At 65.5% G+C, this 20,672-nt stretch overlaps 1 protein-coding gene across 1 annotated transcript in view; it reads right to left on the bottom strand.

Moving 5' to 3' along the window:
• Positions 1 to 3,486: 3,486 nt before the first annotated feature.
• The window catches only part of SLC12A9 (solute carrier family 12 member 9), a 38,997-nt gene continuing 21,811 nt past the window's right edge, over positions 3,487 to 20,672 (bottom strand). The window contains exons 9-13 of the mRNA XM_026649934.2: positions 18,863 to 18,987; positions 7,900 to 8,092; positions 6,349 to 6,523; positions 5,945 to 6,091; positions 3,487 to 4,435 (exon numbers count right to left, since the gene is read on the bottom strand). Coding sequence (XP_026505719.1) covers positions 3,642 to 4,435; positions 5,945 to 6,091; positions 6,349 to 6,523; positions 7,900 to 8,092; positions 18,863 to 18,987 — 1,434 coding nt within the window. The 3' untranslated portion in view covers positions 3,487 to 3,641. The remainder of the gene's footprint in view (positions 4,436 to 5,944; positions 6,092 to 6,348; positions 6,524 to 7,899; positions 8,093 to 18,862; positions 18,988 to 20,672) is intronic.

Here is a 20,672-nt window from a genome sequence, read left to right as displayed (position 1 = left end):
CCCAGCCCGGCTGTCCCGGGGTCTGCTCCTGTGCGTGGATCCCCAGCTGTCCTGCTGGCTGGGGGCTGCACACCATCTCTGCCAGGAAAGCTCAGGGATGGGTGCAAGGGCAGGACGGCGGTACTGTGCCCAGCCATCTCCACATACCCATCAGCGGCCGAGCTGCAGCCCCTGGGGCCGGGAGCACGAGGCGCTGGTCTCCCCAAAGAGGAAGGCTCCTGGGCTGCCAATCTGGCCACGCTGCAGCCCAAGCCAGTGGCGCGTTAGGCACAATTCCAGGGGCTGCTAAGGGGAGCGTGGCGCCGTGGTAAGACAGCGCCAACGGGCAGCGGGGACCCACCGAATTCAATTCAGCTGCCTTTGGTTCTTCCCTGCCAGCGCCTCTCTCATGCTGCTGGGCCCCCAGCCTTGGGTGGGGGTGCGCTTTGGAGAGCATGGGGGGCTTGGATCTGCCCTGGCATGGTGCCACCTGCTTGGCATCCAGCCCAGGCCCTTCAGCCAAAGGCACGTGACGCTCTCTGTCCTACACGCCTCCCTCTCCCAGACAGCCACGGCCCTGTCAGCGCTGGGACCAGAGACCCTGCCCCACTCCACAGCACACGCTGTAGGGACTGGCCTGGGTGGGCAGCAGGGGGCGCTCTCCCCTCTTGGCAGAGCTGCCCCCTAATGCCTCCATATAGCACTGAGGGGGCTGTGCTGCTCACGCCCACGAAAGAGCCCCTGGGGCATCCCTCCATGCCAGGGCTCTTAGCTGCAGTGGCCTGGCCGACTGCCAACTCATTCCTCGCCCTGGCCCCCGCTGCTGGAGAGGGTTCATGGTACTGGGGTCTGTGATGCGTAGGGCTTACTCCTGATTTTCCAACCATGGTGCTCCACCGGCCTGCTACGCTGAGCTGTCGTGTCGTGAGACTGCGCTGTTCGAGAGCCGAGGTGCTCCACACCAGAGGTGGCTGCACTGAGGCAGGAGCTGGAATCCCGTGTGGCTGATGATGCACGTTGGGGGGCCCGGGCATGTCAAGGCAGCTCCTGGTCTGGGGCAGCTGGAGAGAGGCGCCAGAATGAGGAGCACGTGGCGAGGGCCTGGGGACGCTCTTCTCTGGCTGCCCTGGTGCTGCTGGGACAACGAGGGGTTGGCATTAGCTAGCCGGGCCCATCCGGCTGGAGCGACGGGGGGAGGGACAGTCAGGGCAGGAGTGTGTATACGGCGTGTCCAGCAACGCCGCCCGGCGGGGAGCTCTCTGCACCCCAGGAACTGGCTCCATGGCGGGGGGGGGGGGGCCTAGGCTGCAGTGACTTCAGGGGAACAGCCCTGCTCCTGGCAGCAGGGGGGCAGCGTGGGCCCGAGACGGCAGTTCATGCCCCTTCAGGATGGGCACCGGGGGGCTCGCCAGCTGGGGCCACCCTTATGGGGCACAGCGGTGGTTCCTCTGGCAGAGCCCCCATGGGGCAAGGCCCGGCCCTCCCCAGCTGCAGCCAGGAGTCTCCTGCCTTACCTCTGGCTGGAGAGCTCAGTAACGGCCCCTCTGCAATCGCCACCAGCTCTACCTGCCCCTCTTCCCCACCCCCCACAGATCTAGGTCCTCCATCTGCCTCCTCCTGCCCCATCTCCTCCCTGCCTGCCTCCCACCTCCTTCCCGGCCCTACCAGCTGCCCCCTTGGCTGCCCGGGTCCTCGCCCTCCCACCCGCCAGAACGGCCTTTCACCTCTCCAGGTCTTCCCCCCCCCCCCTGGCTCTGTCACTATGGCCCGCCCTCTGAACTTCACCCCTCAGCCCCCTTCACACCCAGATCACAGACAGGGCACCGGCGTTGTACGCTGGGCTGGCCCCCAGTGGTACCGTGGTGTCTCTCCAAGCTTCACTCTTCTCCACCCATCCCTCTTCCGCCCTCCCAGTGCCTGGTCCACCCTGCCAGCCCTCCACCACCTCTGCTCCTGCTCTCACACGGCCACGGCCCCCACTCCAGATCTCCCCCCCCTCCCCCGGCCTGCCCCTCACCATACAGAAAACCCACCCTCAGCCCCACATGCCTCTTCCACTGCCGCCCCAGCTCCCTTTCCTTGCTCCCGGGACGCAGCTACAGGTCCACTCCAGACCCCTGCCCCTGGCACACCAATGACCTCTTCCTGGCCAAAGCATGACCCAGCCCTCCAGCTTCCTCCTCCTCGGCCTTCAACACCGCTGGCCATGCTCCCCTTCTCCAAATCTCATCCTCCCTGGGCTCCCGTCACTGTCCTCTATTGCTGCCTCAGTGTCCCCCGCGGAGGATCCTCTGACCCCCCCGCCAGCGCTCTGTGGGGGCTCCCCAGGGCTCGCTCCTGGGACCCCTTCTCCCTCCACACCTTAGCGCCGGGTGATCTCATCCGTGAACACAAATGCCAGGCTCCCAGCTCCCCTCGTCCAGGCCGGGCTCCTGCCCAGACTAAGATCTCAGCCTGTCTGCTCCACAAGGCTCAACCGGAGCTGCTAATCTCCCCTCCCGAGCCTTCCTCCAGCCCCACCACCCTGCCTGTCACTCAGGTCCATTACCTGGGTGGTCTCTCTCTAGCCCCGTACAGCCCGGCTGGGTCCAACCCCTGCTGATTCCTTCTGCCCAGCGGCTCTCAGTACGGCCTTTCCTGTCCAGCCACACGGTCGACATTTTCAGCCCGGCTCTCTCTCCGCACTTGGCAAACACCCCCTCATCCCCAGTCAGAACGCTCTCCCCTAGCCCGGCGCTGGGGCCATGTGTGTCACCCCTCTCTTCGCTCCCCCCCCCTCCAGCGCAGCACACACAAACTGCTTGTCTTCGCCTTCCAGGTCCACCCGCCGCATCACCTCTCCTGGATGCTCGCCTCCCATCAGCCCATGCTGCCAGCCTCCCTTGCCCACCTTGGCTGCCTGTCACGCCTGGTGGGAGCTCCCCGGGACCATCCCCAAAGCTACCATATCCCCCTGCAAACTCTCCCTTCCTGGGACGCCAACAGCAAACGGGGCGGGGTCAGGCTGCCGGTGGGCACGTGCTGCACCGGGGCACCCGCCGGGCTAGCGCGGGGGACAGCTGGAGACGTGGGGGGCAGCATCAAACCCAGAGACTCAATAATCCAGGCCAGGGCTCTGCCTGGAGCCTCCCATGGCAGATTTATTTCAGTAACACGTTTCAGTGCAAATGAAGTTACTGGCAGCTTCAGGGCATGGGCCCTGCCCATCGTCCACACTGGGCTGGGGCCATTTTACCTGCCGGGCTCTTGTTCCCCTCCACGCCCCCCTAGATCCCAGCCCGCCAGGGAACGCGGAGACTCCAGAGCGTTCGTCACGTGCTCCTTGTGTCTCCTGACAACCGGCCTTTCACCACCAGGGCCAGCCGGAGTCTCTGTGCCCATCACTGCCGCTGCCCAAGCTTCTCAGGGGCTTGGCGGTTCTCCAGCTGGGGCAGTCCGAGTCCCGGCAATTACCAGCCACACGCACCAGCGGGGTGCAGGAGGCCTGAGTGAGCGCGGGGGGGGGCGAGGGGTATAGGGAGCCCCTGGGTGAGGGCGGCATGGGGGGAGAGCTTAGGGGGTTCTCTGCCAGAGAATCCAGACCGGGAGGCCCTGAGCCGACCCGGTCCGAGTGCCGCAGTCCCCTTCCCCGTTGCAGTGCCAGGCCCGGGGGCCAGGCCGGGCTAGAGCTCGGTGCTGGTGACGGCGCTGACACCGTGCACCAGCAGGGTGGGGCCCAGGTCCCGGGTGAGCAGCTCCAGCTGGTGCAGGTAGCTGGGGTAGAGGCTGGTGTCAGCGGGGGGCCGGGGCAGGTAGAGGAAGCGGATGGTGGGCGAGGGGCTCTGCTCTAGGATCAGCCTGTTGGCTGCTTTCAGGTATTCGTCAGAGATGCAGGTGGCATTGCCAGGGAAGTTCATGGCTGCCTCCGCCGGCCTGGCCCGCTGCTCCTGCTGCTTCTGCCAGTGCAAGGCCACCACGGCGTCCCAGGGCACCATGCGGATGGCAGCCTGGATGCGCAGCTCCTTCAGCAGCTGGCGCAGCTTGTCCTCCTGCCCGCGGGTCCTGGCCCCGGTCTCCACGCACAGGAAGAGGCGGAGCTGGGCGTGGCGCCAGGAGCGTACCATGCTGAGCACGCAGGCCATCTGCAGCAGGAAGAGGCTGCAGGTGTCGGCGTAGCGGGCGCTGTCAGGGCGCAGCAGGTTGAGGGGCCAGACGTCAATGGAGGGCGCCCGCGCCTTGTCGAAGTGCTCGAAGGAGCGAGCCAGCATCACATTCCGCAGCATCTTCACCGCATCGGCCACCACAGCCACGTACTCCTGGGGCGACAGCCTCCTGGGGGCTGCGGCCCCCCGCACCGGCGGGAAGATCAGCTGCGCCGCCTCCTCGCCGCCCTCGAAGGCCGGGTGCTGCGCCAGCCCGTCCCGGGGTGTGGCGCCGTCGTAGAAGCCCAGCACGATGGTGTTGGGCCGCATACCACCTGCGGGAGAGCACGGCCTGAAGTTAGCTGCTGGGGCTGGCTGCTCACAGACATCACCCTGCCAGCCGAGCGCTCCCAGAGTCCCAGCCCAGCCTGTGGGGCCAGCGCGTCTGTGCCGTGCGGTGCTTGGGGGCAGCGCCTCGGGCTCCAGGTACCCTGTGCTGGCGGCCGGCCTGCCCTCAGAGCAGCACCGAGGCTGGCAATGGCCCACCACTCCTCCCTCTGCCGGCCTAGGTGACTCAGCGCCTGGCAGGTGCAGTTCGCTGCTCCACCGCTTTGCCCCACTGCGCAGAGCCAGGGACTATTGAACCCCCGGGGCCAGGTGGGGATTTTCTGTACTATTGTTACCAAGCTGATATGTGCCTCAGTTTCCCCTATATGCTGCAGGGCTATCTAGGAGGCAGAAAGGGCTGTTTGTTCTCTGCAGAGGCTCATGGCTTCTGGCTGTCTGGGGCCTGGGCCCCATAGCAATGGAGCGGTTGAGAAGACAATGGCAAACCCAATCACTGGGACTTTGATAACCAACGCCAAGTCATGTTTGCCCAGCTGGGGAACAAAGGCTGGGCGGGGTGAGCTGGAAGTTAAGTGGGGGCTGTGGGGAGCAGTCCGGGCCCACACCTGAACGGGGACACAGAGAGATCACCGGGGGCCTGGGGCTCTGGCTGACCAGGATGGCCCAGGCTGTAACTGTCTTTTCTCTGGGCTCACCAAGGACGCCCTGTGCTGCGTCCTTTGACTAATAAACCCGGCTGGGTGCCAGCGCTGGCTGAGCGCCCTGTGGGTGCTGGCGAAGGGCTGCGTTGCCCCCTGTGTTTGTACGGGTCTCCCTCAGGGGTCTGCCTCAGTGGGACTGGCTGAGCGGAGCTCCCGGTGGGAAGCAGGGGGGCTGCAGGCCCAGAGGCCTGGCCTAAGGAGGCGGTGAAGCCATGGGGCTCACCATGCAGGAAGATGAGACCTCTCGGGGGTCTGGCACGCTGCAGGGGGCCTCCCAGAGACTGTTCCAAAGCTGGGCCCATGACCCCGATCCTGTGGGTCCGTCACACCAGCCCTCGCGCTCTGCCCCGGCTGAGCACCATGCCCTCGGTGAGGAGTGGGGATGAGCCAGCTGGCCTCGTGGGGGGAGCGAAGCCATGTCCTGCCCGAGCTCTGTGTCTCCACCGGCTCCCGCCACCTGGCAGGGGAGGGCTGGGGCGGCAGGGGCGACACCCACACGCAGGTGAGTCGCCCTGGCACGCACACAGAGTGCTCCCCCAGCTCAGGACCAGGCCGAGGGCAGGGAGGGATACACGGGCAGTCCCAGGCTCCACTGGTCCCAGAGCCCGCGGCTGCCCCAAGCAGGGAGTGGGCAGGGCAGGGCAGTTCAGGCACCTCTGCTCCATCCCCACAGCTGCCAGGAGAGACACCAGCAGGCGGTAACCCTGGTGGCTGGGCCGTGGGCCCCCCTCCCGCAGCGCCCAGCTCGGGGGCTGCAGGCGGCGAGCGGCGTCCGCGAGGCGGGCGGGGACTCACCCAGGCCGGAGATGAAGAGCAGTTGCTGGACGCCGTGTCTCACCGAGTCGGCCAGCGTGAGATTCACAAAGGCTTTGATGTTCAGCCTGTCGACCAGCAGGAGCCAGGAGTCGGCCTGGGTCTGCAGGGGGTCGGAGGGCAGGGCGTCTGGGGAGAGACGGGGCAGCGTCAGGCCCTGCGCGCTGCGGCTGGCGGTGAGAACAGCCCCCTCCCCGAGCTGGCAGCCCCGGGCCCCACATCTGGGGGGGAGCTCAGCTCCGAGGCAGCCCCCTGCAAGAGCAGTTCCCCAGGTCCCCCCGACCTGGTGTCACCTCCAGCCCCTGAGCTCTGCTCCCCTAGGGCCTGGATCGCCCGGGTTTGCTCTGTCGCCACGGCAGCCCCTCTGGGCCAGGCCCTGCTCTCACCTAACTCCGCCAGCTCCACGTGGCCCAGCACGTACAGGCCGCTCTTCTTCAGGTCGTTGATGAAGCTGATCAGCCGGACGCTGGACCGGGGGTTCTGCACCATCAGCAGCATCTGGGGGCGCCAGAACTTGACGTGCTCCTTACGGACGTCCAGCATCAGCAGGTACTTCCGGACCTGGCGGCAGGGGCAGAGCGGGTGGTCAGGGCGGATAGACTGGGGGGGCGGGGCAGATTCAATGGCATCTCGTTAGCCCTTGGCCTGCCTGAAGGCAGCCTGGCATGGTCTGTGTGCCTGGCATAGGCACCTCCGCCCCCAGCTGCCCCCGCCCCTCCCACTCACCCCGGCACAAAGAACAGGGGACGACCCAGCTCTGAGTCCGTCGGGAGAAAGCAATGGGGTAACGAGCAGGTGGGTGGCGGCCGTGCCTGGCATGGGCACTGAGTGCGGGGAGGGCAGGCCCGGCCCAGGCACCACCTTGCTGAGCTGCTTAAATGCACCGTGGCGACGGTGTGGAGTTGGGAGGAGCTGCCCGCCTGCCGTAGACCGAGAAATGAGGCGCTGGGCCTGGCAGCCCCTGGTAGCCCGAGGAGAGGGTTGGGGGAGGGTGAACAGCCACGCTGGTAGTGGGGGGAGGGGCAGGGAGGCCAGACAGGGCTTAGGGGGGAGTAGGCAGTGGGGGCGGTGTTTGCTCCTCCCGCAGGAAGGGCCAGTAGCTGCCCTGTGCCAGGGTGGGATGAGCGCTGGGGCAGGCGGGGCTGCAGCATCTTCCCCGCCAAGTCCCACCAGTGCCCAAGCCCCATCTACACTAGGGCACACACTGCCCCACGGGTGCAGGCAGCCTCAGGTACCCCTCCGGGGAGGGGAGAGTCCCTCTGCAGGACCCCAGGAGACCCCTCCCTGCAGGAGGGGTTTGGCAAAGAGCCTCCAGGGACCTGAGGTCCAGCTCCTGAAAGGGGCTGCGGTGCCTAACTCCCATTGGACCCCAGTTCCAAGGGGCGACTGAGCGAGCCAATTGGTAGGATCTGGCCAAACGGGAGGGTCCCACCATGCGGAGCCCAGCCGCGCCATCGAAGGCAGCTGGCCATTCCCTGCAGGGTGTGACTCTGGAGCAGCCCCACTGACTCCGCGGGGTCCCCCTGGATTTACACCGGTGTCAGCGCGAGAGGAGACACCCCCCCCCCCCCCCGCTCCACTCACGCCGGCCGGTGGAACCACAACAAGGCGCGAGTTGCCGAACGCCACCCCGGTGCTCCGCGCAGAGGTGCTGCTCCCAAGGAGCTGCAGCCGGGCGATCAGCAGAGTCCATTAAGCTCTAATGGGAGTTTTCAGCGCTGATCTGATGACTCCAAATGACAGGCTGGGTGGGCGACGTGCCTCCCGCACCGGAGCGTGAGCCCAGCGCTGGGGAAAGGGAACGAGCAGGGACTCCCGAGGCGGCAAGGTGAGGGCAGCAGGGGAGGAAAGTGCCCCCGATCCCCAGCAGGGAGGGAGGGAGACACCTGGGAGGGGGCGGCCCAGCTAACCTACCCGGGGGAGGCGCCCACGCTTACCTGGTGGAAGATGAGGGCCTGGCTGATGTAGCCCCAGCCGCTGCTCGGGGACAGGTAGTGCAGGGCCAGCAGCAGCAGCAGCATGAAGGCCACGCTGGCCGAGGCGTAGATGGGGCTAATGAGGAACATCATGACGCCGCAGCCCAGGATGCCCAGCACACAGGTGTGCCAGGTGAAGTACTGGAACGTGGGCCTGCAGGGGACAGCAGAGACGGGGCCTCAGCGCGGTGCGTGGGCAGCAGGAGCCGGGAGCCACGCGGGCAGCTGGCCGCTCGGCTAGCGAGCAGAGCGCCGAGGGCTAGTCAGCCTCAGATGGGGGTAGCCTCAGGGTCGGGCTGGTTCTAATCCATCTGGGGACTTGTGGAGGGATCTGTCCCCCAGGAGAGCGGCCAAGGGGAGAACCGGACCCAGCTTGACTGACCCCTCTGGCAGGGGCATTGGGAGAGGGCCAAGCACTACAGCCTGTGGTTCCAAGTCCCTACCCAATCCTAGCCCTTGGGGCCTGCAGGATGGACCTTCCAGGCCGGGCACTACCCCTACCAGCTGGGCACAGCGAATCCGTCACAGCTCAGCTGCCTGCGATGGCAGGAGCCACTCGTGCCCCGTGGCACCAGCGGGCACCGGCCCAGCCTTCTGGCTGGTGAAAACGGGACAGACACTGGCTAGCCACTTGCCTTCATCCGGCAGGGCCCTGAGCCCGGCCACACCCCGTCTGTCTCCCCACTCAGCATCCGTGGGGAAGAGCCCTCCCCGGCCCCCCTGCGCAGCAGTGGCTGGGGGTGGGGGGCATGGGCTGAGGGCTGCTTTATCACTGGCAATCCCTAGTTGTTTTAATTTCATACTGGGGGCTCGGACCTGGGGATGAGCCCAGTGGAAACGCAGTTCCCCGGCCCGGGGGCGGTGCTCGGGAGGGGCCGGGATTTCCAATGGTGCATGTTATTAAAAGACAGGCGCAGAATCGCAGGGTTCAGCTTGGGGGGGCTGTACTTGGTTTAATTAACCGGTGCTCATCTCACCCGCTGTCTGAGCGAGATTGCTTGGGAAGATTTAAGGAAGGCCGGTAATGATGCTCCCCACCCCCAGCCGCTAGCAACAACCCTGCAAACCAGAGACAAAGGCCAGAGGGGAGGGAGGCGGGGGGGAGGGGGGGCTGCTTCTCCTCTAAAGGGAAAAAAAGGTGAATAATAAAGCGAGATTGCGGCTAAGTGGGGAATCGATCCTCATAAACGCTCCCCCCAGCCCGCTCCCCCCGCCCAGCAGCAGAGCCGGCTGGGACGTTAACTCTTAGGACTCTGGCAGGCAATGTGCATGTTCCCCCACGCCCCTCCCGCCCGTCTCTGGGGCCCGCTTGGTTGAATCGTGCTGGGGATGTGTACACCCAGAAGCGCTGCGGTACCAGAGCACCAGCTACCCCCCGTCCCAGCACCTCACGGGGACGCTCCATTAGCCGAGGGGGAGCAGCCCACTTTGGGAGCAGACGGTCCCAAGTCCCGCTCTGCCAAGACCATTCCACTCCAGCCCAGTGGTGCCTGCGTCGTGCCCCGGGGTGGGGAGCCGGGGGCAGCCCTGACTGCCCGTACCATGGAGCCATGGGCTGGGGTCTCAGCAGGCCAGGCCGCTCAGCCAGACGGACCCATCCCCTCCCTCTGGGGGGCTGCGGGTGGGCACAGGCTGCAGCATAGGACGCCCGGGGGGTGCTGGCACACAGTCTGCTCCTCAGCCCCCACGGCAGGAGCGTTCCCTGCCTGGCAGGCCCAGGGTCCCTTCCCCTTGCGGCTGGGGATGGGAGCCAGGTTGCCGGACTGGAGAATGTGACGGGAATGCAATGGCTCGGAGCGCCGGGGCCTGCCAATCACCGCGGAGAGCCGGTGCGGGGTGTCTGATAGCAGCAGCAGTGATCGATTGGGGAAGGCATTTTATCCTTCATCTCCAGGCTCCCCGCGCGTAATCAAGGCTGAGGGGGCCCGAGCCGGAGCTGAGCGGCACTGCCTCTGCTCTCGCTGGAGGCGACTGGAGCAGGTCTGGCTGCGGCTCTGGGGAAGCGCCCAGCACCCTGCAGGATGGGCCCGGGAGGAGCCCACTGCTCTGGGCTGAGGGGCTGGGAAGCCCTGGGGCAGGCAGCATAGGGAGACTCCTAGCGCCAGCGCCACGCCAGGGCCAGACAGCATGGGCTGGAGCAGGGGGCATGGGACTGGGAGTCAGGCCCCATGGCGCCTTCCCAGCTCTGCCACTGGCTCCCTGTGTGACCCTGGGCCTCAGTTTCCCCACGAATCTTTGGGGGAAGATTGTGTCTCTAGCCAAGCTGAATTCAGGGCTTATTTTCCTTCAAAATGTGTCTGGATCATTAATTCCTTCTCATGGAGGCCTCTCTGCTTGCCCAGCAAACTGGAGGGGGACAGGGACTGTCAATAACCATCCACTTAGTAATTAGCGCTCAGACAGCAGGGCCAGCGGGACCCCAGACACACCTGACACTACCCTGAGCTCCTCCAGCCTGTCTGCTCCTGCGCCTCCCTGCAGAGCTGCCCAGCTCATCTTTGTGGGGACGCTGAAGACATTCATGTATGTGCATGCGTGTGTGGATGGGGGCCCACGTGTGTGTGTGTGCCGGGGGAGGGCACGGAGTCGGTCCGCCGCCACTAGCCCCCTCTGATTTTTAACACTGTTGCTTCCCATCTCGCCAGAGAACAAGCCACTCCCAGCCCAGCGCCCTGCCCCCCCCCCCAGCACTCAGATCTACGGGGCAAACGCCAGATCTCACCGGGCCTGGCCACCTCTCCGGTTTCCAAAGGCTGAGGAACTGGGGGCTCCCGTCTGAGCGCAGGGTTTGGAGAGGACAATGCAGCCCGGCAGCCCGCTCTCCTTATGTGTCAGGCTGCTTGAGCCGAAGGGATCGTTAGCTAATTACATCGGAAGCCGCTAATTGCTCTTTGTGCGAAAACGAGCCCAGCGCTGCTCTGGGTAGAGCAGCGAACAGCCGCGGCTTGGAGGGAACGTGCCTGACGTGTCCTTGTGTGGCTGGAGCAGCCAGTCCAGCAACAGGTTATGTGCATGTGCTGCAGCCAGCCAGCTCCTCTCACCCTGCTGCTGTTCCCCGGCTCCCTGAGATTTCTCCTCCTCTGACCTCTGCCTAGCCCCAGGGTACGGGGTGAGCGCTGGAATCGCACCCGAGAACAGCTTCCCATCATCCAGTTATGCTGCTTGCCCCACAACAGCCAGCGACTGTATTTGCCAGAAGCACTGGGGAGCAGTAACAGGCGCTAAGCTGGGGTCTACCACTTAGACACTGCAGTCTAGAATGATCAGAGACACACACTGTTGCCACAGATGTTCTCGCCTGCACCCGTGCTCCAGCGAGAGCCATGCACTAGAACAGCAGGAGCGTGCTGTGCGGGGGACAACTCTGCGGCACCTTCCCGCTTGGGAATCTCCTTTCCGGGCTGAACAAAAGGGCAGCGTTTGGCTGAGGAAACCCACACAGGGCTTGCAGTTCCTCACATGGGGGGAGCTTGGTGCCCAGGTGCTGCAGGAAGTGGCACCCCAGTGAGATACCAAGGGAACTCCATCTCCCATCTGAGTGAGAGAGGGAGCCAGCAATCATGCCAAGGGCTGGGAATCCCCTTGCCATAAGGCTTGGACCCATTCACTTCTTCATCCCTAACATACCTGGGAGATGGGCACAGAGCATCGTCCCCATTTCACAGGTGGGCAAACTGAGGCAAAGCGCGGGAGTGACTTGCCCAAAGACAGAATCAGAACCCCGGAGTCCGGGATCCCAGGTCTAGGTCAGGCCGTGAGCTCACGAATGCCACCTACCGCTGGCAGAGCCGGAGAGCTCTTTGGGGATGATTATCGTGGTGAGAAACCGAGTCGGAGTTCTGGAGACGGCTCTGGCAGGAAAGCTCCAGGGCATCCCAAAGCGCCAGCTATGCTGCGCCGTGGGCATCGCTGCCCGGCTTTGCTCTGCGCGGGAAGCAGAGCGGCCCTGCCGGAGAGATGCCGCACCTCTGAGTTGCCTGCATTTGGTTTCAATTACAACCCGCTCTCGGCGCCGTATATCAAGGTGTTATCCGTGATTTACAGAGCGTGGTACAATATAATCACAACTCGGCAACAATGTACAGACCAGATTTACTTCTCCCAAGCAAATACATCTCTGAGTAATTCATTACCCAACGGGACTTCAGCTCACAACTCATCATCAAGCCGTTACCCAATGAGACCGGCGCTCACGACGCATCACCAACCTGCTGCCCAATGGGCTCGCAGCTCAGGGCTCATCATCAGCTCGCCGCCCAACGGAAGCCATCCTCGTGCCTCGGCGCCGATCCGCTAGCCAACGGGACACCGGCTCGCAACTCATCATCAATGCCCGGCCCAATGGGGCGTCAGCTCACAACTCACGCTTAAACAGCCCGACGTTGGTTTATTGTGCCGCAGATTTACGGCTTATAAACAACTTATTATCTGACACGTTTCAGCTCATTGAAAAGCCGAGGCACAGGTCATAAACAATTCATTACCCACTGCGCTGCCAACAGACTGCAGGCTGACTCAGCGCCAACCCCTGGCACGGGCGGCACTCACTGGAGCAGATCGTCCAGGGGCAGTTCCTGCCCTCAGCCGCACGGCCCAGTGGCTTAGCATGGGGCCAATTCAGGGCTTGGGAAGGCAGGGAGCCAATGCCCACCCTCCTCACCCCTTCCAACCACGGCAAATCGGGACGCCCACCAACGGCCCCGGAGGCCAAGGCTGAAGCCAGATCGACCAAGTGCAATCCCACTCGGCGACTGAGGGACACCAGATCTACGGCCTCTGAGGCAGACCGCCCGGCCTCCCCGGAGCAGCTGGTCTGCTCCAACAGCAGGGGCGCTGGGCTGGAAACTGTACAGAACCGCCCAGCACCGGAGTCCGCTGCTGGTGCCCGCGGGTGGCATGGGCAGATAGTGCTGCCGCCGCCTGCCTGCTACCGGGGGAAGCTGCGATGGAGGAGAGAGGGCCTGGCAGGAACACAAGCAGCGCTCCAGGAAGTTGACAGGAAAGGAAGGGAGAGGATGTTTCCCAGAGAACTGAGGACCAGAAGGAGAACCGCGGAAAGTGACGGCAAAGCCCTTATTTCCCAAAGAGGGAGGGCGTCAGTGGGGCTGGACCGGTGGCCCCGCGCCTGAAGGCCTCCCTTTCCCCCCCAGGGCGGGTGCAGCCAGCCGAGCGCCCCCTGCAGGCCCCACCACGGAGCAGCCCGAAGGAGCACCTGCCACTCTGGGGGCTACAAAGCCAGTTCCGCTTGTGCCAAGCTGGCTGTGGTCACCCTGGCGCTCTCAGATGGGGCAGGGCTGAGACTTGCCCCCTCCTTCTGCCAGCCTCTAGCTCCCTGGCCGGGCAGCGTGCTGGCCTCAGCAGGGGTCCCCGTCCCTTGCCCGCGCCTTGCCCAGCCCAGAAGAGCCAGCGGGTGGCTCGGCCAAGGGCTGTGTTGTGGCTGCAGGAGCCAGCGTGAAGTGGCCCCGGCCGGGAGGGATCGGCCTCCTCCAGGCTTGCTGGGTGCCAGGCTGCTGTGATCACAGAGCGCAGGGCATGGCCAGGCGGTCCCACCCCTGTTCCTCTGCCCGCGGCCCCGGGAGGTGGCAGTGACTGGCACTGGCTGATGGCTCCCAAGCCGGCGCGGAGAGCAAGGGAGGCCGTCCAGGGGCGATCACAGCTGTCCCTGAGTCACGGCGTAGCCCAAGGGCCCTCAGCGGGCTGGAGGACAGGCTTGGCATCCGTGCAGCTACAGGTGGCTGCAGTGGGCCAGAGGTAAAAGCTATTTGTCACCTGCCTGGCCCCATCACTGCAGGAGGTGGCGTGGGGGGGCTGTGCTCAGCATGGGGGCTGGGCTGGCCGGGAGGCAGAGTCATGCACAGGCAGGTAATACTGAGCTCTGGGAGGGGTTAGAGCGGGGGGGGGGGGGGGGGGGGGGGGGTGTAGTGGGTTAGAGCAGAGGGCAGGGGGTCTAGGAGTCAGGACTCCTGGGTTCTATGCAGAGCTCTCAGAGGGGAGGGGACTCCTGGGTTCTGATACAGCTGTGGCATGTGACCCTGAGCTATCCCTTGCCTCAGTCCCCCTCTCCTCTGCCAGAGGGGCTGATGGACTCTTCCCTACCCCAGGGAGGTGGGCGGAGCGCAGCGCCCCCTTCTCAGCCAGGTGCCCGGAGGGGAAGCTACGCTGGAGTGGGGAGGGGGAGCTCAGCTCAGCTGAGGGGAGAGAAGGGGCCGTGGCTGGGGGTGCGGGAGGGCCTTGGGGGCAACCGAACAGCTCAGCCCACCCCCCAGACTGTAGCACCTCCTTGGGAGGGGAAGGGGCCACGTGAGGCAGGGCCTGCGTGCCCCCCACGGGTGGGCTGCTGTTCCAGTGGGGCTGGCGCAGAGAAACCCCAGGCTCTCTCCTTCCATCCCCAAAGCCGTCAGTTGCTCGCGCCCCCTCCCAATCGCCCCCCGCATCGCCGCCCACCCCCTCCCGCCTCCCGCTCCATAATAAGAGCTTAATCACAACATCCATTAGGCAGGGCCCGGCGCCGGCAATTACCATCTCCGGCAGGCCCCCGCCTGCGCTAATGCAGCCAGCTGGGAAAATTGCTCTCCGCCTCAGCACCGCCAAGGGGCCCCCTCCCCAGGTCGCTCCAGCCGCAGCCCCCCCAATCGCCGCGGCAACCCTCGCACCCCCAATCCCACGCCACTGACCCTGGCCCCTGGGGATCAGTAGGGGAGGGGCCTGGCCGCTTAGCTTGAAAGAGACGCGCCGCCTCTGGGGGGCGCCGAGTTTTCCTCCCGCTCTGCTTGCTCCCCGGCCCTCTGGCTCCCTCGCCCCAGGGGCTCAGGCTGGGGCATCCCCAATCCAAGCCACAGGTCAGTGCATGGTGGGAGATGGGGGACGGCACTGGGGCTGTGGGATACGCACGGAGCTGACGGCTTCTGCTGGGATGGTCAGCAGAGCAGTAAGTCGCCCTAGTGCCATGTGAATGGCCACCAGTAGGTTTCAGAGTCAACACCGCCACTGCGGTGAGTGGGGCAGGTTGCCCTGCTCAGAGCTCGGTTCAGGCTGGCTGCAGACTCAGACGGGGTCCTACCTGTGCCCTGCCCCTGGGGTTGGCACCCTGGCTCCTGCCCTTTCATGCCTCTCCCCAAGCAGGGGGCTGCTAGGGGAGATCACGGCAGGCAGCATTGATGGAGCCGTCCTGCGCTCCAGATCCACGAGCCATGAACGTGGAGCAGAACCCGCTCCCCGGGGCCCTTAACCTTTACGAGAGAGAGAGACAAAGCGCGGCTAGAACAGGTGAAACACCCCGGCCCGTGGGGCAGGTCAGCTCAGAGACGCAGCCGGAGCCAGCAGAGCAGGGCGCCCAAGCCGGCGCGGCACGGGAGCGCAGAGGAGGCGGGCCCGCAGAAGCTGTTATTTTCTCTAATTGTTGTTTTTGCTGAAAGGTAATTAAAATCTCCTTTTTATTTCGCATGTCGGAGACCTCGGCGGGGAGCGGGAGGGGAGAGCCGAGCGGTGGGGAAGGAGGGGAGAATGCTGCATTGAGGCGGGGGGGCGGGAGAGCGACGCAGAAGGAGGGGGAGATGCTGGATGGGGTGGGCAGAGAGCCCCTTAGCCAGGCCAGCCCCAGCCACCCTGTAACCAAGCCCGGCCCCCCACCCCATAGCACATGGGGCTGCCCCCCGGCTCGCTCTGGGGCTACCTCTCCCTGCCAGCTCTCCGTTCTCCCCCCAGCCCTGGGCACTCACGGGGTATCTTCTCATGCTGTACCCTTCCTGCCACCCCGGCCGTCTGGCCAAGCCACTGTCACCTGCCCTGTCTCTGCTCTGGGGCCCTGCACTGGCGCCCGGCCCCACGCACCCCACGGGGATGGTGGCGTCCCACCGCTGCGAGCTCACCGGGGCAGCCATCCCAGCCGAGGCAGCACTGGGGCAGGTACACGCACCTCGGCCCTGCTGGCCCGTCATCCCGCAGGAGGATCAAGACCTCGGGCAGCCCAGAGGCTCTTTGGAAAGCAATGACCAGGGGACACACAGGGCCCCAGTGTCGCTCGGCCAAGATCAACTCCTGGCAGCGGCTGAACCAAGCCAGCCAGCAGGGACGCTGGTGGGCAGAGGACAAGCTCCCAGCAGAGTTTGCAGCCACGGCACAGTCTGCTCTGCACGGCCGCGGCTGGCTGAGTCAGCCTGGGGTCAGCAGGCGGCTGGGTTCCCGGCAGACACTGAGCTCTCACCTACCAGCATCCGTGAGTAACACTTCCCCCATCTGCGGCTGACGAGGCCCTGGCCATTCTCACCTCTCAGCGGGACGACAGCCACGGGACGGGCCTGGGCACGGAGGCCTCAGCAAACGCCAGCTAGTCCAGAACTCTGCAACACCTCGCCTCGGCAACAGGCTACAGCGAGCCCACCCCACCCACGCAGAACAGGGCCACGCTCGAGGCCTCGGCTCCTCGCCTTCAAGGCGCTCCACGCCCTGGGCCCAGGGTATCCTGGGATGGGCCCGTGGCCGGCAGCTCTGCTCCTCGGGCCAGTGGAACTCTCTACCACCAGGGTCAGGCTCATCGGTTCAGGGCCTTCTCGGGGGCCGGTCCCAGACCAAACGCCCCACGCAGGACATGGCCCCGGCGAGGCAGAGAGGTGCTCAGATACCCCGGGGACTGAACAGGACAGGCCTGGCCCAGGGGCAGGATACCAGACCAGATGGACCAATGCTCTCCTCCATGGTGGCAGTGGCTGGTCTCCAGGGAGTGGGGGCTCTCTCAGGGGCCAGGGGTTCTGGCCAGCAGTGAGAGATGCTCTGGGGTCTGGTCTGGGGCCCAGGGAGGACAGCGCAGGTTTGTGCAGAGTGAAGGGGCTGAGATCAGCACTGACAAACAGTAGGTACCCATGGAGAACCCAGCCCCACTGAGGAGCTGCCCCCCATGGCCAGGCCCCTCACCTGGGTCCCCACGGCGCAGCAGGCTCCTCCTTCGTATCTCCTGCAAATGCCCCTCCATTGCCCTAGCCCCCCAGGTGCTCCTCCTGCAATGGCAATGCAGGGAGCCATAGTGTAGACAGGCCGCTGGCGCCACTGCCAATGGGCCGTTTAACGCTGGGCAGCGCAAGGCAGGGAGAGCAGAGTTACCAGTGAGCACCAGGCCATGCCACACTGAGGATGAGTAAGACAGGGTCGGTCTGACGCACGGAGCCCTGCCCACACTCCACACCAGGGTGCCTTAGAAGTGCCAGCTCCCAGCCCCAGGTCCCTCTGCAGGCAGGGGCGCCATAGCCTGAGCCGCGCCAACCGCAGGAACCTGGCCTCTGGAGGGCTGTGCCACCCCCAGCCATTAACTTCAGCACACGGCCCCCGGGGCTACTGGGGGATGGCACAAAAAACGGAGAGAGACTGGCCCATTTTCACTAGACTCTTCCTAATTCCAGGGCCATTTTCTCCAGGCCTGGGAAACCTGCGGCAACCCACCCCGTAGGCGCAGCGCCCGCTCTTCCCCCCCAGCAGCCGGGTCTGGTCGTTAGCACCTGGAGAACCCCACCGTGCCAGGTGCTGCACGTGCCCATCGAGAGAGTCCCTGCCCCACGCGCTCCCAGCCTGGACGCACGCACCAGCCAACGGGATGGGGGGAAGGGGAATGGCAGTAGGGAGAGGCAGCACAGGCTAGTGGTTAAGACATTTCCTGAGGCTTACTAGAGCTGGGTTCTGCCCTGCCCTGTGATAGGACCTCCCCCTCCCCAAGCCCCCTAGACTCTAACGATGGGGTCCTCATCTCAGCCTCTAGCCCCTTCCTCAGCAGAAGGGGACCCACCCCTGTTGCACGGGTGATCCCTGAGCGATCTAGTGGCTGGACCAAGGGGAATGGGGGCAGAGCCCAGGACTCTGTCTGGGTCTTCACCACCTTCTTCCTCCCGAGCAGGCCCCCTTTGCTGGGGGGCAGGGCAGTGGGTGGCTGTGCATGCGCAGGCAGACTGTTCCAGGAAGGAGGCTGGGCTCTCCCTCGGTTTAATTACCGCTAATGGAAGGCGTGCTCCGGCCCCGCCTGGCGCGCTGCCCCGGGAGCGCAGCAGGACGCGAGCCATAAATCTCCCACCAATCGCCCGGCGCGCTCGGGGCTGCTGTTTCCATTGGGGGGTGGTTGTTTTTTCCTGGCTAAAAATGGTATTTGCTCAAGGGCAAAAGCTTTTTAACCAGGCTCATAAATGCTTATTACCCAGCGCCGCGCTCGGCTTGATGGGATTAGAGGGGGGCGGGGATTGATCACCACGGATTATGCGTGCTGGGAGTGGGGGGGCTCACATTGATCGGTTCGTGCCCAGTTTGGGGGGTGGGGGGGGGGAGGTTCATCAGTGAGAAGCAGGGCGTAGGGGCAATCTCCTCTGATACCTCAGTGCCAGCTGAGATCCCTGCTCTGGGGAGCGCTGACCAGGCCGAGGGCTTCTCTGCACCCCCCAGTCCCAGGGAGGTGGGGCAGTGGGGAGACAGCATGACCCGCATAACCCCTGCAACTGACTCACTTTCTGGCCGAGCTCCTGGCCCCTGTCTGCCAAGCATGGGGCACCCAAGAGGCTGGAGTTGGGTGGCAGTGGCTGGCAACGCGGGGCTAGGGGGACCTAAGCCCAGTCCATCCCATCCCTCCATGCACACATCCTGGGGAGGGGTGGCGGAGGTGGGGCGGGGGGAAAGAGATGTGGGGCCGGCAGATTCCAGCTTGGTGCTGGCTGGGGGGGGGAGGGGGAGAACAGGCCTGCCCTCCCTTGCAGGTTTTGGGGCCATGGGGGACCCAATTACCAGCCCACCCTTGCCCCCTGCTGCCCAGTGGCACTGTGTGTCGGGGGTTGCCAGGCGGGGCACAGCATAGCGGTGTGAGTGCGTCACAGTGGCTGGTGCCAACGGCTCCAGGACACCTCACTAGCAGACAGCCTCTTTGCCCACCCCCTACCGCCCACCCTGGTCCGGGTACCTGAAGTTGGGGGCCGACGCCCACTCGAGGGCCAGGCAGGCCAGGTCGACGGTGGCGTAGACCAGCAGGAAGAAGATGGTCACAATGGCGGCGATGGTGTTCAGCTTCCCGGAGAACAGCACCAGCTGGGGGAGACAATAGCATCAGGCACCCCCTTGGCTGGCCGGGCGAACAGAGCCCCACACACCTTAGAGGGCTGGAGGCTATTCTGGTTGGTGCATCCAGCAGCAGGGCAGGAGGCAGCATTGGGCAACCCCAAGGGCACCTCCAGCTCTGACCTGCCCCACTGGCTCTGGCAGTGCTGAGCCAGACACTGGGCCCCCGTGGCCCTCTGAGGGGAGCCGGGATGCCAGTTCTTCTGCCATGGGGTCCCTTGGCGGCACCGCCAGGGTGCGCCCTTCGTCCCCCGCCCACCTGTGCTGCACGGAGAGACTGGCACTGCGTTCGCCCTGCTCCCGACCCCAGGCACGTCCCCCTGCCACACACCCCCCACGCCCACCTCTCACGGGGGGACCCAGGAGAGAAATCCAGCCCCACCACCCCAGGGCCTGTGCCCCTCCCGTCCTGGGGGTCACCGCAGTGCCACCCCCTGAGAGAAGGAGCAGCATAGGGCAGGAGCCCCCCAAGCCAGAGACAGCCATGGGGCAGCCAAGCAGCAGAGACAGGGAGCCAGCGCCCAGCCCTCAGGCTGCCTCCAGCGCCCTTCCCGGGGGAAGTGGGTCCAGAGAGTCACTGAACAGCTGAAATCTTCCTGCTGGGAACCCGCCGGGCACAGTGTCCCCTCCCGCACCAGGACTGGGGGGCAGTGCCAGAGCCACACCCAGCCCGAGGAGCTGGCATGAGACAGGGCAGATGGTCACGGGGGGGGGGGGGGGAGTGAATAATGGCCCCTTGCAGCCTGATGTATTCGACAGCTAAACCCACCCAGCCGTTACTGCTACATCCATTCTTGGGGCAGCCGGCCTGGGCCCCACGAGTCATGGCCACAGCCTCTCCCATGGGGGCCAGGCCAGCCAGGGGGCTGGGAGCCGAGGCTGCTGGCTCCAAACCAGCCCAGCCATGGCTGAAGGCCCGTCCCCACATGGGCTGCCCTGCGCTGGGGGTCCCAGTGGGCTGAGCCCAGCAGCGGAGCCCGTACATGGGGAGTCCACGGGGCCACGGCCAGCCCAGTGCGTCAGCCGGGAAACGGCTTCTCAGAGGCTGCCTGGCCGCGTGCGTCTGGCCGGGATCTGGACTGAGTCCTGGGGGAAGGGCTGATCGGAGGCTGGGGCACGGGGGCTCCTGCCCGGAGAACAATGGATGGGCCTGTCCCCAAAGCCCTGGGCATAGGAGGGAAGCAAGCAGCCTGGGCAAAGGGGGAGAGGTGCGGGGGAACGTCCGGACCACGCCCAGCCCTGGGGCAAAGGGGGGAGGTGATCCAGACCACGGCCAGCCCTGGGGTAAAGGGGGGACATGCAGGAGAGCATGCAGGCCACACACAGTTCTGTGGTAAAGCAGGGGACATGCAGGAGAGCGTCCGGACCACGCCCAGCCCTGGGGCAAAGGGGGGAGGTGCGGGGGAGCATCCGGACCACGCCCAGCCCTGGGGCAAAGGGGGGAGGTGCGGGGGAGCGTCCGGACCACGCCCAGCCCTGGGGTAAAGGGGGGATATGTAGGGGAGCGTCTGGACCACGCCCAGCCCTGGATAAAGGGGAGAGGTGCGGGGGAGCGTCCGGACCACACCCAGCCCTGGGGTAAAGGGGGGATATGTAGGGGAGCGTCTGGACCACGCCCAGCCCTGGATAAAGGGGAGAGGTGCGGGGGAGCGTCC

The sequence above is a fragment of the Terrapene carolina genome, unplaced genomic scaffold (genome assembly GCF_002925995.2).
Source record: "Terrapene carolina triunguis isolate 2854851 unplaced genomic scaffold, T_m_triunguis-2.0 Scaffold88, whole genome shotgun sequence".
Taxonomy (NCBI): Eukaryota; Metazoa; Chordata; order Testudines; family Emydidae; genus Terrapene; species Terrapene triunguis.
The sequence above is the reverse complement of the archived record's forward strand: the minus strand, read 5'-3'. Positions and strand labels throughout refer to the sequence as shown.